The sequence below is a fragment of the Thunnus thynnus genome, chromosome 17, assembly GCF_963924715.1.
Source record: "Thunnus thynnus chromosome 17, fThuThy2.1, whole genome shotgun sequence".
Taxonomy (NCBI): domain Eukaryota; kingdom Metazoa; phylum Chordata; class Actinopteri; order Scombriformes; family Scombridae; genus Thunnus; species Thunnus thynnus.
In genome coordinates, this window is record NC_089533.1 from 5,677,269 (window position 1) to 5,693,838 (window position 16,570).

Below are 16,570 nucleotides of genomic sequence, written 5' to 3' on the forward strand. Positions count from 1 at the left end.
GTTGGAGAGATGACGGCTCATTTGAAACTCGAAAAACTTAAATATTTAATTCGGGAATCTGTCCAGAAATGTTTTTAAAGTCTGGCAACCATTCTTAGATTATTTTGATTCTGTACACAATGATGAAGAGTAAAATGATCTGCCTATATTTTCTGTTTTTTGTAATGGGGTTATGATGTGAACCTTAGGAAGTAGCTATCATTAGCTATTGTAATTTCTTATTGTTCATTCAGCTGGATGTTTGGGATTCACTGTGCAGAATGATGTATGTGCAGAGTTCGTTCTCACATTCACACCTTAAATCTGAGTTCAAGATGTGGACGTAGGAGCAGGATCTGTGATGTCACAACTAGTTTGTAACTTACAGAAGCGTGCTGCGGAGACTCGAAGCCTCCTCGAAGTGCACAAACACTGAGAATAGACTTTTCATTGAAGTAGGAGGCATCTTGTGTCCAGCAATAAAACATTTGAAATGAACAATATTTATATTTTCACGGATTCTGGATCTTTCAAAGAATTTTAAACAAAAGAATTGAGCTTTTATGTGTAAAAACAACATATCAGTCAGTACTTTTAAAACATGTCTGGACGGGGTCTTTAAGTTAAATTAATGCAAAAATAAAAACAAGCATGAAACATGAGCGAAAACCTCATGAAACCTATAAAATAATCCCACCAATACACACATAGAGAAACGTAAAGAGCCATAATCCTGGTTCTTAAAACTCAAGGCTCAGATCTCAAGCACAGAGGTCAGATCAACAATCACATCATCTACAACAGATAACAGCTTTTCTAAGACACCCGGCATAATGACAACATGAAGAGACCGTAATCCTCCGACACTCAGTCGATTGTAGCATTAGTGAGAGAATATGGGGTTTTAAGCTGTCGACAAGGCCCTCGCCTATAAAACAGGCTTTGAGAGGAACTGAAAGCAGATTGAGTTTGAATGAAGGACTCAGTAAGTTTGGCTCTGCCAGTCAAGTGAGGTCAGGGCCGGGGTGGACGGAGTGGAGAGGAAGAGGAGGGGAGGGGGGTGGGGAGGAGGGAGGAGGAGCAAGAGAAACAGAGTGACAGATCGTCGGCCTGTTTAAGCAGCCTGCTAAATTCATACGTCGCAGCTGTATTCAAACAACATGGATCGAGAGGGGAAAGAGACAGCGACAAGCCAAAAGAGGAGTGCAGCGGGTCCTGAGAAGGAGGTGTGGTTTCTCCGCCCCTCATTTTCCAGCTCATTTCCCGGGACAGTGGAGAACAGAGGTCCTATTTTCCTCCCTCAGCCATTCACCTCACACAGACACCTGCTGGCCGGTGGGGGGAGGAGAGGAGAGAGGCCAAAGTTTAACCAGTTCACAAGTTAAGACACTGCATTAACAAATAGTCCTTACTGTTACACTGGAAAAAAAAGCATCATTCCTTAAATGTCAGATTTTTTTTCCCTTCTCTTTTTTTAATCACTATTTACACTTTTTCATGATATATATTTTTTTGTCTGTTTCTTAAAAAGATCAGACTCCAGCGCTGCCATATTGTTAATAAAACTAAATATGTTAAAGTCCCCCTTCACTCAAAAACGTATTTTTTTCAACTTGTTCCTGCAGTTGGATGTTTGAGCTTCACTGTGCAAAATGATGTGCAGAGTTTGTTTTTCATCTCCTGGAAATGTAAATGTGAGTTAAAGGTGAGCACCTACAAGCACGATTTGTGACATCACAACTAGCTCGGGGCCAATTATGGTTCTTTATGCAACAAGTGTCAACAAGTGTGATGTAGAATTTATTTAAAGAGGGAGAAGTAATTTAAAATTTTATAGCAAATTTTTTTGTGGAAAAACGATTAAACATCTTTTTTTTTTTTTTTAAGGGATTTCATAACATTTGCTCATATTAAAAGTTTATCTGAAGATAATATGTAGATCTGGCAGTCTGAGTCAGTCATATCAAGTGGATATCTGACACATTTACAGTCTCATTAGCATCAAATTCCCTCTTTGTGTTTCCCTGTTGAGCTGCAGTGGAAGTATAGTAACATAAAGAGGGACTTTGACACTAAAAAGACTGTAATGTTGAAAGATATCTACTTGATTTGACTCATTTGGACGCTGAAGCTTCATATTAGCTTCAGATAAACATTTAAATACATGTTTGCACAGAAGGAGGACTTATAGGTGCATTATGAAGAGATCTTCTAATGGTCAGTATGAACAGGAGGAATGATTACAGCAAGAAAAACACGTGTCAGTGTTCATTTGGGCTCCTGACATGAAGACTTGAAAAAAATGTGAACCTATCCTTTAAACTAATCTGTAAGTCCAGTGACACAGTGGAACACCTCAGGGTGTCTGGATCAATAACTTGGGGTGCGTCTTTTGTAAATCCTCCTTTAAACAGACATCTCTCTGTTCAGAGGATCAATATATGGAACTCAGAAAGGATTAGGATCATTTTAAACTCAAGTTGAAACAGCTTTTAAAGAGTACTGATCTGGTGCTTATCATTTATGGTAACTTTATTGTATCATTGTTTATGTTTTGTGCTGTTTTGCACGTGTTTTTGTACAGTTTTGTGGTCTTTTCTCAATCAATGCACCATATATACAGTAACCTCTAATCTCATGCACAGTAGAGTGCACAGGCTAAATCAGTCCACTGCATTGTAAAAATGCTAAATTGTCAAGTGTAATAATGTAATTAATTACATCCTGTAACACCAGAGGATCAAAGTCTGCACAGTGGAACTCAAACATCTAAGTGAAGGAGCATTTAAAGTGGATGGAGACTTAATTATAACTTAATGGTGTCTCAGAACTACATAGTCAAGTGCACAAAAGTGTATTTCAGTATATTTGTAATTGCACTAATTATATATAATCAATAACTTAAGTACATTGTTAGTATGTTCAGCACGATTTAAACTTTTTGGGGGTGGGGCGTATTGGTAAATACATATATATATATATCACTTACAGTAACTATCCTTTGTGAAATTGATGTAATCATTGGTCACAGCGACTATAGAACTAGAAATTTCTAAGGAAGCAAACTAGTGATCATCAACTTGGTATTGATTTTCTTTATTTCTTCATCTTCCATTTTCACATTTATGGTTTTATTTTCATGTGCTAATAGATGCTTAAGTTCTTCATGTGTTGATTCAGGTTCATAAGTTTTGCATGTTTAAGTGTGCTATTTTGATTTTATTTTAATTCACTAAGAGGTGCTTCAGTTCTTCATATATTGATTCAGGTACATAAGTTTTGCATGTTCAAGCGTGATATTTTGATTTCTTCCAGGTTTTGAAGCTTTTTTTTTATTTGTTCATTTTCCATTTACACATTTATGGTTTTATTTTTTCCCCTCATAGGTGCTGAAGTTTTTCATGTGTTGACTTGATTAATTTTTGTATTATTCTGTGTTAATTGTCTGTTATGGATTTTTTTTGTTTTCGTTGTACTTCACTTTTAACATTTCAGCTTTTTTTTTTTTTTAATTCACTGAGATATGTTAAAGTTTTTCATGTTTTGATTTAGTCATATAATTTTTGCATGTGTACCTGGAGTCTTTTTGTTCTTTATGTTAACTTTTGACATTGTAGTATCATGTTTCATTATTGAGAGTTACTTCACTTTTTCATGTGTTTTTGATTTTTTACTTTTTGCATTTTAAAGTTTAAAAAAAAATCTTTTTTTTTTTTTTTTTTGATTTTTAAGTTGTTTTTTTGACATTTTAGTACATTTTAGTGCTATGTTTCCTACTGGGTGTTGTAAAATTTACAGAAAGGTGTTTTTTTAAAGTGCTGATTTAGTTTTATAATTTTTTACAAATTAAAATGTCCTATTTAGATTATTTTTGTATATTTTGAATTTGGCCTTTAAAATGTTAGTATTAAATTTCTTTATTGGCAGTTCCTTAAACTTTTCATGTATGATTTTGATTCCTTCCCTTTGCACTTTAGTGTCAGTTGCACAATATAGAAATTCACTGTTGTCATTTTAGTATTATGTTCCCTCACTGAGAGTTGCTTAACTTTTTCATGTGTTTTTGACTTTTTTCGCTTTTGCATTTCTCTACAGATTTTTTAGTCTCTTTCTGTTGATGAATTTTTTGTATTTTTGTATGTGAATTGCATTTAAACATCTTAATCTGCTTAAACTTCTCTAATCATCTCTTGTCTCTTCTCCCTCTGTGATTTGAATTAATATTCCGTCTTTAAGATTCACTGTTTATTTGGTAATAATCAGCAGATGAAAATGTTATGACATTTTACAGATAATTACAAAGCTTAAAATATTACCATGCTGCAGGTGAAATCTATAAGGCATGCAAAAACTTTGCATAGGGCTGGAATGGCATCATACAGTATTAACAAGGTCCTTCATCTTCTTCCTTTTACAGGAGCAGCAGCGAGAGGACAGAGGTGTCAAAAACAAACGGAAACTAACAAAATGCACCGAAAGTACATTTAAAACACGCGTGATAAGCGGAGAAAATAAAATACAATTATTAAACAACAGGTGAAAATGTGAAACAGCAGCATCGAACATAAAGAGGATGGAGAGATGAATGGATGGCAAGACACGGGACATGTAAAAAACACGCTGTCGTATCACGAAAAAAAAAGACACAAAGAAAAAGAGCACTGCAAGCACAGCTATAGTGTTGTCTTGTATAATAACATTCATGGCTATACATTAAAAGAAAAAAAGCCTCAACAACGCCCCCTGCCTCTGACAAAAACTAACAACAGTCTTCACCAATCAAGTTTTTCCCCACCTCTCTCACCGGGTCATATACAGTAAATATATATTTCTTCATGTATAAATATCTTCCACGCTTTCCGTACTTCATTGTTTCTTGAGTGACTGTCAGTCAGATTTAAGGATAGGTGGGGGGAGGACCGCCCGCCGCGCTACACGAAGCAGCAGCTCCAGCTCCTGCCTGGGATTGGCTGAGGAGGCGCTGCGTCTCGGTGGCCTGCGAGTCCGGACTCTCTTCCTCCTCGGAGCTGGACGGGACGTAGAGACCCAGAACCTCCTGCACCTTCAGGGGGAGCTCCTGGTGGGGGAGGAAGGAGGGCAGAAGAAGGACGAGGAGGTGTCAACAAGACGCTATGCATGTCTAAAATATGTATTCAACCTTGTTTGTGTTGCTTTTCTAAAATGAGCTTCTGTGACAGCTGGTTTTAGTTGCAGAAATATTGTACATTCTTCTGTATTTCTATTAAGTAATTCAACTGTAATAATCCCTAAATTTCTCTGACCGCACACGTCTAACCAAAAGCTAATGGATTTCATAAAGAAACAAAGTGTTTTTTGGATTTTTTAAATGAGAAAAAGCTGTAATAAGCTGTGTGGGATCACCGCAGTAGCAAAATGAATAGATTTAATACCAATAGACCCTTTTCATGGCACATATTATGACTTGCCAAAGTAGTAAAAGCACATGTGGAATTAATAACGTTAACGATGGCTGCATTCAGTTTAGTTGAGTCAGTTTTAGGGTTCTGGTATTGCTAATGTTGACTCACTGACGTGGCTTATTGGGGCAAATAATGGAACGGAGCCGTCGTTAATGTTATTAATTACAGCTGTGCGTTTCCTGCTCTGAAAGGCCAAAATGTTTGCTGTTAGGGTTTATAAAGAAAATCATTTTTCAACTGTTTTAAACACGTGACTGCTTGTTATTGTTATAAGTGGAGCATGAAGTGAGAAATTAGGACAAAACATGAGGTGAAAATACAGACCAGATTTTCCAAAAATATATACGTATAAGGCATAATAAATATGGAAACAAGAACTAGAATAATGTTTGTGTTAAATGTTAAACTTCAGCTTCAACTGTGCAGAGTTTGACACTAGAAGGCTGGAAAGTTTCTCTGTGCTCACTGAAAATCTGAGTTAAAGTGCACAATTTGTGAAATCACAAATATTTTGGAAGCTGATCCTGGTCCAGAATTCAAATTACACAACCGCCGTGTGGAAACTTGAAGAGAGAGGAGTTCACAGTGAAGAAGGAGCAGCAGTTTTAAATGAAAAGTACTTACATATGGAGTAGATGTAATTTAAGAATTAAACTTTTTTTTTGTGGGAAAAACACATCAGACACAAATTATTATTCAAAGCAGAGTATTTTTATGTCTTTAAACATGTCTGGAGGATCTTCAAGACTTGCCTTATACTGGTGAAGACTAAAAGTTCAGTTTTGTCCCAAACATTGGAGGGACATATAAAGTCTAGAGCAATGATTCCCATCATTTCTGGCCTGTGACCCCTCACTAAAGGTTACAGCCTCATACTGTTCAAGCAAAGAGTGATTTCCCCTTTTCAGTTTCATTATAAGGAGGCCTGAAGATGAGGAAGTATCCAGTATTTCACATGAAAAGCAAATATTAGAAAAACGGCAGAATATAATAGTAAGATAATTTTACAGCAACATTTTACTGATTTACTGGGTCCCAACATACTATAGAATTCTGTCTAATCATTGTCACTCATTATAATAAAAACCGTAAAAGCACATCTGGACCTACCTTACACTGAACCAGCTGCAGGTAGATGGCCTCCGCTTCACGCAGGACAGTCTGCAGGTCCAACTTCATGGTCAGTTCGTTAATGTGCTGCAGATCATAAAGATCATGATGAAGAAACGCACCCACAGATGAAAACATGTACGGTTATAGACAAAGTAACTTAATCCCTGTCTCACTTTGAGTATAGTGTTGAAGTCGTGGTCTGAGCCGATCAGCTCTCCTCTCTGGGACTCGAGGATTGAACAGGCGATCAGCAGGTGGAAGTTGTCACATGGAAGACGAGTCCAGAGAACCTGAAGAAGAAAACAGGATGTTATAAAACGTCTAGTAGAGAATACTAACAGGATACACTGGGTTTATAGGTTTATCTTAGATCTAAGGAGTCATATCTGTATTATCTCTCAATACAACCAGTCAACCCATCTAGAGCCGGGTTCTGCTTGAGGTTTCTTCCCGTTAAAGGGGAGTTTTTCCTCGCCGCTGTTGCCAAGCGCTGCTCATGTGGGGATTTTGGTTCTTTCTAAATTAAAGAGTAAAGTCTATGTGAAAAGTGCCCTGAGATAACTTTTGTTATGATGTGGCGCAATATAAATAAAACTGAAAGGAACAAGAGTCAGAAGTAAACAGCTTGAAGCGGCTTTAAGCTACGATGAAACCAACTTCCTGTTGACCTTAAAACAAAAACCACCTTCAAATCCAAATAAACAACTCTGCTGTTCTCTTGTGCCTTTGACTGACTGACTGGTTTTTATCTGCTGCACTTTTGTTTCCCATGTTGCATTTAGGGAGACTTAAACAACTTATTAATTCACTGTAATTGTATTTCTAGTCCATTACTTATCCTGTATTTATGCCTGTGATTAGCTTTAACTATTTAACTATTTCCTTTAAAGTTTTATATTTTTTCAATTTGCTCTTTAATGTTTTTCTGCATTTTTTTTCTTTTTAAATGTTTTTAATGTTTTAAATTACCCATGTCTAACATGTGCTATACAAATAAACTTACTTGCCTTTAAGAAGAAAATACCTTGTTTTCAAGAGTATGTTATCCAAAAACAAAGTTGTTTTTCCTCAGGTATGTTGCAATTAAGATGAAAGTTTTGCAAAGACATTTACCGTTCAATAACTTTTTAACATCAAGTGATTTTCTTCAGTTATATACCTGAAGATGTTAAATACCTAAAGAAGTTGAACATGTGGGGACGTAGCCTGATTGGTTTATCTCACTGTCTTAATTCAGCTGTTTCAGCAAACCACCATCATGAAAACATCCATGTATTCAGTATAACATGCTGAAATAAACGCAGCTGTTGTGCAATCACCTCCCACAACGTGAGGATGTCCTCGAAGGAAAACTCTCTCTTAAACCAGATGAGCAGCCAGCGGAAACAGAAGCACAGAGAGCCGCTGTCCTGAGAGTCTGACGGACAAAAGGAGAACAAAAAAAAAGAAGCAGAATGAGCTCCAACGAAATGAGTAATATGGAGAGTTACTTGTGACAGCCAGTCTATATGAAGCACGTTTTACTACCCTGTAGAAATCCTGGAAATCTTCATTTTCCAGTAAATCTATCTATGCATGTATCTACATGCTTCACACCAGCTGCAGATGCTGTAAATATATATACTTTATTCATCATAATTAATAGATTCTAAAGTATAATCTAGTGGTTGCATTATGTATAACATCCCCTCGTTTGCTTTATTTTCTTTCTGTCCTACTTTTCCGTTGCTTTATCCTAATAACATTTGCTACAAGAACCGATCTGTCCCTCGGGGCTCCTTAAGGTTTATTTTAATCTAATCCATTCAGACTGGATGAATATTAGCTGACTAACCCAGGAAGTCACATAGCTCGGGGTCCAGAGCCTTCAGGAGGATACTGAGCTGAAGGAGCTGCTGCTTCATGGCCTCCTGAGACTCTTCAAAGTTCTGGTGCTGCAGAGAGAGAGAGAGAGAGAAAAAGAGGAAACACAGTCATGGAAACGGGCTCGTTACTAACTTACAGACCTTAAAGATCCGACTGACAGATGTTCAAACCACAATTAAGCTGCTGCAGATAGTTTAACCTAGCACACAAAGCAGGAACAATAAAGCTAGCATGTAAACTCTGAATGTTGCTGCTGTCATCCAGTGCTGTACAGCCTCTGATGAACCATTAGAGGAACAACCGAAGCTAAAACGTTCAAAGGCTACGGGTGACTGATCTTGAGGATGAGGGATGTTTCTACTAACCAACAGCTCCATAAAGCCCGTCAGACACCAGAAGGACTCCACTTCGTTCTGGGTGACGAACAGGAGAGGGGACAGGAGGTCGCTCATCCCCTGCACGTAACCTGGATGGAAAAGGAAAACTGTCAGAGGGACTCGGATCGACTAAAACATCCCTTTAACGATCAATTCGATCGTCATTAACAAACATTGTTGTGTAAGGGAGTCTTTGCTTTGAAATGCTAACATCCTGAACCTCCTACACTGTTCTTTATCTTACAAACCTGCTTGGAATAATAATCTGTGTCTAATCTGAGTCTGTGTGCATGTTTCTATACAGTAGCCTTCGCTTATCATAATCTGTCATTGATAAGCACAAAAATCAACTTGATTTGTAAGAAACCAGTCTTAAGCCCTGTTTGTCCTGGATTAACATCACACAGAAGGGGGGGGGGCGGTGAATGAAAATATTCACTGTGCTCCTCTGTAATTGAACTCATGGTTCCAGATGATTTTAACCATATCCAAATGACAGGGTATTATGGTCTGTAAGAGGCGTGGACATTCAGCTGGAGAATCTGAGTCCAAAATTGTCATAACACAGTCAAATCTAATCAGACATATCGTATGTCGCTTACGCTGTCCGAGGATATAATTACTTCAAATATCCGTCGCTAATAAACCTCCATAAATCCACTGAGAAATACTAGAACGTCCCAAAGAATCATCACATTTTTAAGTTTTCTTCAGTATCAATGTAATCCAGTGATAGTTGTCTGTATGTCCATGGGTACACTGCAAACAGGAACTGCTAATACCTAATTGGGATACTTTTAAAAGGTGTCAATTGTCAGAATGTAAACAAATATAAGCTAAAAACATGGAGACAACAAAGAGAATAGCAGTACCCACCTGTAGCTGCGGCCCATTGGATGAGGTTTTATGGGGTTTTTATTTTTTTCTGCCTTCATATTGGTTTCCAAATAGACCTATATGTTGGTGTTAGCATGTTTTCTGACTATCAGATTGGCTCAATTTTCACACAAAAGTCAAATTTCTGAGCTGATTTCTTTTTAAAAGTAGCAGTTCTTCCTGCGGGAAAAACTCAGAGATCCACTTTTTTTTTTTTAAATACAAGGACATTGCTCTGGACTGGATTTAAATTACAGGAGGAGCTGCCAGTAGGTCATTGCGACTGGAGAAAGGGTGAAAAATGACCCAGATATGCACTTCAGACTGGATTAAAACCACTGACCATGTAAAGAATCATCCCACCTCCCCTAGAGAGATAAATCCAGTCTGAGGCAGAAATGGCAGAAATGATCAATTATAAAAACTTGCACTTTTTCATTTGTACTGGTGCTGAAAAGTTTAGTACTGGTGCAGCCAACAATCCATAAAAAAAACATACCAAGATCAAAGTTGTACATGCAGTATGTCATCAGCACATCGTGGAGCAGAGTCAGTCCTGGGTTGTCGTTCCCGGAGAAGAACGTGTTGTGTCTGTCCGTCCTGCTGACGTCCCTCTCTGTCACGACAGAACAAAGACAGTTTTACTTCCAACATCTACTCCCCATCGCGAGCAGCTGACTGTCATAATCAACAGATCTTCTGTTATCGGACGGATTGAGGGGCTGACCTATCAGGCTGCGGTACCCTCTGAGGAGAGAGTTCCTCATCTCCTGCTCTTCGCTGACCGACTTCCACTGCACCTTCATCCTGAAGTACTCATCCCTGCGGACACACGGAGGCGTTAAAGAAGCCTCTATTTCTTTCATGTCTGTCTTAAAACACTAGTCAGGTGTCCAGGTTTTGTTTACTGCAATCATTCCTCATGTTCATACCGGCCGTTAACAGATTCCTTCCTAATTTGCCTCTAGTGTAACTGATCCACATGCAAAAATACATTCCAGAGTTTATCTGAAGCTAATATGAGACTTCAGCCGTCTGAGTTAGTCGTATCAAGTGTATATCTTCTAAAGTTGCAACTTTTTAATATGAAATTCCCTCTTTGTGTTATTAACCCTCCGTTCCAGCTCAGCATGGAAACACTATCGGAGGGGAAACACAAGGAGGGAATTTCATACAGTTAGTTAGTAGGTTGGTTATCTTTAGTTTCACCATAACTGACAATACAGGACAATGGTGAGGACAAGTAACAGGGACACCAAATCCAGAAACAACATGTAAGATGGGAGGAGGGTTATGTTTTTGTGAAATTCGCACATAAACCTAGCTATGCATCCTAATTGCACTTGGAATTAACATCTGAAGATATCCCCTTGATTTGATGAAACTCAGACTTCTGAAGCCTCATATTAGTGAACTTCAACTATATCTTCCATTGGAGGCACATTAAGAAAAGATCTCTTAAGAACATGAGAAATGATTACAGCAAGCAAGAAGAGCGGTAGAGAGGGGATGCACAGTAGTAGAAACACTAACGTTTTGACCCGCAGAATTTCCTCCCTTTCTTTGGTAGTGCTGTTCCACGGATAGAAGCCCAGGAGGAACTTCCAGGCCTCTTTCCTTAGCGATGGTGTGATACCCTGCGATGATCAAAAAGTGCACATTGTGTTGAAAAAGGTAAACAAGAGGGGTCTTCCACATAGGAGTAACACTGTATTTACTGTCTTACCCCTCTGAACACGAGCTCTTTGATTCTGTCAGGGTTCTTCACCCGACCCTCAGGGTCGAAGAACACCTCCCATTTGTCCAGAGGTGGCCCCCTGGTTACATCTGGTCTGGGGCCAAGCTCCACCCCCTTGATGGAAAGACATACGCAAACTTTACCAAAACAAATGTCTCTTTAAGCATGTGTCATCTCTTTATATCACACACCGCTACTACTTTTTGTTTCGTTCTCTTACACAGGTGATGAGTTCAAAGCCGGGCTCTTCATCAGCCTGGGGGGGCATAGTAGGATCCTGAGCAGAACGCGGGTGAAGCGGGGAATCCGGAGGCCGAATGGCAGCCCTGAAGAAATTTGTGACTTTGGAGAATCCGCCGAACGTAGTCGCATAGGGGTCTTGGATAAATCTCTGTTCAGGTAGACAGAGAAGAGAATTACAAACAAAAGCAGATGTAGAGGACTGGTCAGTATTTCATGACTTCATCGGTCTGTTGTAGAGGTTAGAGGGTGACTTTGATCAGTGAGTCATCAGCATTGATCAACAAGCTACAGACAAACATTTTAAGATCAATATGTACCCTGGTGCAGTTTATTATTAGGCATGACATTATTATTAAAAGCATCAATCATTACTTAATCCCCTACCTTCTTCTTTCTTTTAATTTTATTGTTAAAAAATAAATAATAAAGTACCGAGACGAGATCAGAGCCTCCGTCATCGAGGAGCTGCAGCTTGTCGAAGGACTGAGACAGAGCGCCGGAGTCATGAGGGTAAGCGAGGAAGAGCCGTCCGTCAACTGGTGACCTGACGATGATAACAACAGGAGCCATGTGACGTTTTTTTTTTCCCCACTAATCATGTGATGTGTCGACAAAGATATAAGCAGCTCTGTCTGAAACTGTACATCAGCTGTTTTAACAGCTGTCATGAGGTGAACACTTTTACAGCGACGACGTGACAGCTGCTAGAATTAGGATGATGACACTTACTGGTCCAGGATGATGTAACGTTGCAGGGCCCTCAGCAGTTCTCTGGTTCCTCCTCTGTGGAAGTGCAGAGGAGGCAGAGGGTGGCCCCCTCTACTAGTCAACACCAGGAAGTTTCGACCCAAGGAGAAGCGAGCCCTCCGGAGAGAGTAGAGCTCTGAGAGAGGCAGAGAGAACGACCACTGACCTGTAAGAGAGAGAGAGAACGTTTGGTTTCACACATCCTTTCTTAACGTAACTGTTTGCCCAAAGTGACAGAAACCTCAGCAGCACCTGAGTCTTTGACTGGGACGTGTTCTCGATCCTTCTTCACGGTGCTGATAACAGCCCAGTCTGGTTCATACCCGGGGTCAAAGTTTGTATCCTCCTCCCCTCCTTCTCCATCCTAAGTAACAAGAAGTTTGGATTATATTTGAGTAAAAAAAACCAAATATTTTTGTCTTCTTCATGCACATCAAACACACGATTACTGACCTTTTTGGTGTAGAGTACAGCAGGGGCAGTGCGACCTTCATCCTCCAGTGGGCTCCACTCTAAAGCTGGAAGTCCAGCCTAAAACAAAAGCACAGTTAATTCATCTGATTTCCCCTTTTTCTATCTTAACAACTTCCACTCACACGGATCTGCTTACCCGCTCTACGATGCGGATGAACCCTGGGATGGTGGTGTCCTGGTTGCTCCTCTTGGCATTTGTGTGCAGGTACACCCCCTCCTTCTCAAATATTAGCTGAGGAGAAAGAATATGCACATAAATATGAAACAGTCAAAATAATTATAAATGACTATATTATATAATAAGTTATTATAGAGCTGCAATGATTAATAACCAGTTCTTAAATTCATCACCAACTATTTTGATAATCAATTAATTGCAGCTTCTCAAATGTGAATATTTTCTGGCTCTTTTATTAAATCTACAAATCGTCACATTTAAGAAGCTAAATTTGAAGTATTACTTAAACAATTAGTCCGTTATCAAAAAAAAAGCAGATTCATTTTGGGACTGACTCTTGCCAGATTGGCTCTGGGTTGTGTCATAATGATGTTATATGGCTTAACAAAGATCTAATTCGTTAAATAAAATCAGCTCATCTTCATGTTACTACATAAACTGTTAGAATGAAACAAAGTATGTCAGTGAGGTAGGTGCTGGATCCAAAAAAAACAATTAAACTAATTAATAAATTGAGCAAACTGAGATGCAGCGGGAAATTTATTGGATCCACTCTCTCAACACCTTGTCCCCTCATGGATTTAATCTTTGATATGAAACCCTTGTTGTAGGTTATCTATATCATTAGGGCCTATACTGTACAGCTGTTCTAGTTACTCTAACATATACAGTCCTAATCTAGGTATATATACTGTATAAACATCTTTCTCCTGTCTTATTTCTTCTAGGATCTATATGCATACATGACATGTGATATTCCTCTTAGTCTATGTCTATTTATTCTATTTTGGACACACTATTTATATCTTTTTTAATAATAATTTCCCCCTGGTGTCTTGTCAACCTATGGCACCCACCCTATTAATACTATTTATATGAAATGATAAAATTTTTGTGACTTGTTGACTGAAAATGCATCCAGACCTTCTATCATATTCGTATGACCTGACGTTAATGTTTTTATTCTTATGATGATGATGGTGTCTTGACACATGTGGATGTGGTTAGATGACTGCAGTGTGTCACCGGTCATTTGACTATATACATATGTCCTCATTTTCCTTCTTGAGGATATTCGTCTGACCTTTAGTTGGTCGTAAAGAGAGCTCTGATTCAATGTGCGGGTAATCCTTCTATCTACTCGCTTACATAAACTGTGACATAACTTATCAGATAAAATTGAATAATAATCATCATAAAGTGCTCCTTCATAGCTAACCCGTAGTCGTGGCAGGTATGTGGGAACACATAACAAAGAGCTGGTAAATGACAGAAGCATATCACATGATTACAGCGTGGCTGGTCTGTCAGGTCAATCGGTGAGGGCGAGTCAACCAAATACCTCAGAAAACCTTTGATAATGACCACTCGGGTTGACTTTACTGTGTGGTCGTATAGTCAGAAATAGCCTGCAAGCTATCATATTTGTGCGGTTATGGGTATATAGCTATCAGCTAGCTATACACCAGAATCCGACATCTTTTTATGCAGTTACATGACCGCAAATCGCTGGATATGTAACTTTAAACGCACTGCTTTGTTTTAGCGAAGGTTACTGTAAACGATGACTAGCCAAATATGTTAACATTGGCTAACGCTGACAATAAACTCGTGTGTAGTTTCCCCCTAAAACAACAATACAAGTGAGAATAAAGTTCACAAATGTAAATATTGTGAGTATAATATTGTTAAAAACTTGGCAATACCTTACAATCTTCAGGGTTTTGCTCCATTCTTCCGTCGCTGTTTCCTAAATTCGTTTTTCCAAAACAAATCTGACGTCACACTTCCTGTTTACAGAAGACCCGCCCCCAAAAGAAGTCACGTGACGAAGGCGAGCCAATCAGTTTATTTTTAATAAATAAAAAGATCCTAATTTTATAAATTACAGTCCAGCAAGCTTTGTGACAGTTAGTATTATAGTTTTTCTGATAGTTTCTGTACAATTTTGAGGTACTTGTACTTTACGTGAGTATTTATATTTTATGCTACTTTATACTTCCACTCCACTACATTTCAGAAGGAAGTATTCTACTTTCTACTCCACTACATTTATTTGACAGCTTTAGTTACTTTTCAGATGAAGATTTGACACAATGGATAATATAACAAGCTTTTAAAATACAACACATTGTTAAAGATGAAACCAGTGGTTTCCAACCTTTTTGGCTATTGACGTCTTGCAAAAAGCAGTGTGTAGTCGGGGTCACATTTCAGATGTCTATGAGTTGTTAACAGCTCCAACAAATAGTGGTTTTTCCCTCTAAACTTCTCACATGGTTTCATTTCAATAAATGTTCAAATCATCCAATATTTCACCAGAAATCAAAGATTAGAGAAAAAGTCCAGAAACTGAGAACAGATTTGTGTATCTGAACTTTGTTTTTTCCTCTCTCGTTAATCATCTCACGACCCCTCAGATTTAGCTGGTGACCCTTTGGAGGGGCCCGACCCCTAGGTTGGGAACCACTGGACTAAACTAGCTAACTGTATATAAAGTAGTTGAAACTAGCTCCACCTCCAGAAGCTACAACAGTAACATGCTGCTCTAACACTGATGCTTCACTATTAATAATCTAATGATGTCATATATATTAATATATCAGTCAGAGGTACCAAACCACTACTTTTACTGCAATACTTTAACTACATCAAGCTCATAATACTTATGTACTTTTACCTACGTAGGATTTTTTGCAGGACTTTTACTTGTAAAGGAGTTTACATTATTGCACTGGTACTTTTACTTCAGTAAAGGATCTGAATACTTCTTCCACCACTGAAGACTAAAGTAATCGTGTAACTTGTGAGCAGCTGTTAGGTGGGTTGCACACGTGCACGAGAAGAAATACGAGTACGAGCCCGCCCACAGAGCTCAGTCACGTGTGCAACGTGCGTTCGATTGGAAGTCAGTAAACAGGTGACGTCAGAGCTGGATGAAGCTTGAGCTACCACAAACAAAACCGGATGAGAGGTGATTTTATCTTTCAAATTAAGAGCAGGTTGTCGCTTAAACTCAGTTCAAGGATTTCATGAAAAGCAACGAAATTAACATTACTCGGGTCCCGGTGCAAAAACACATTAAATCACATAAAGTATGAGAATGAAATACTGAAAAAACAGATAATAATAAAAAAATACTATAAATAATTAAAAAGTATAAATCTTAAAAAGTACTAAAGTATGTAAGTACCAGGTAAAGTGTATTTTAAGTGCATTTTATGATGAACTGCAGCTAAAAGCTCGATTGATATTGAGAAAATAGAGGTCAAGCATGACATTGGACAAAAAATAAAATAGTATACACAGTTTATTGTCAGAGGAAATCCTCCATAATATTGAGGATGGATTTTCTGATACATATCCAACTCATAATAATAAGGTGAGCATATAATGTGGCTGCTGATAACAACAGAAGATTATTTTCAACTGAATGTCACAAAGCTTTATTTATATTAAATCATTGCACCTTTCAAATTTTAGGTAATATAATACCTTTACTTATAAAGATTGAGAAGGTCCTTTATGACTGCTGCAG

General features: G+C 38.3%; 1 protein-coding gene across 1 annotated transcript; it reads right to left on the minus strand.

The window, feature by feature from the left end:
* Positions 1 to 4,209: 4,209 nt before the first annotated feature.
* tbc1d17 (TBC1 domain family, member 17) lies at positions 4,210 to 14,853 on the minus strand. The gene is made up of 17 exons (XM_067616281.1): positions 14,739 to 14,853; positions 12,991 to 13,086; positions 12,834 to 12,911; positions 12,633 to 12,744; positions 12,363 to 12,546; positions 12,066 to 12,177; positions 11,611 to 11,781; positions 11,379 to 11,504; positions 11,186 to 11,289; positions 10,380 to 10,474; positions 10,152 to 10,268; positions 8,765 to 8,865; positions 8,368 to 8,467; positions 7,853 to 7,950; positions 6,707 to 6,823; positions 6,531 to 6,617; positions 4,210 to 5,056 (listed from the first exon to the last, which is right to left on the minus strand). Exons 1-17 carry the CDS (start codon positions 14,763 to 14,765, stop codon positions 4,877 to 4,879), a joined length of 1,905 nt encoding a protein of 634 aa, XP_067472382.1. The 5' UTR covers positions 14,766 to 14,853; the 3' UTR covers positions 4,210 to 4,876.
* Between the last annotated feature and the right edge of the window lie 1,717 nt (positions 14,854 to 16,570).

Coding starts and splice junctions, on each gene's coding strand:
- tbc1d17 (XM_067616281.1), bottom strand. CDS start 14,765: ATGGAGCAAAACCCTGAAGATTGTAAG. Junction 12,178..12,362: donor CGTTACATCATCCTGGACCA/GTAAGTGTCATC, acceptor TATCATCGTCAG/GTCACCAGTTGACGGACGGC. Junction 8,866..10,151: donor CATGTACAACTTTGATCTTG/GTATGTTTTTTT, acceptor TTTTCCATCCAG/GTTACGTGCAGGGGATGAGC.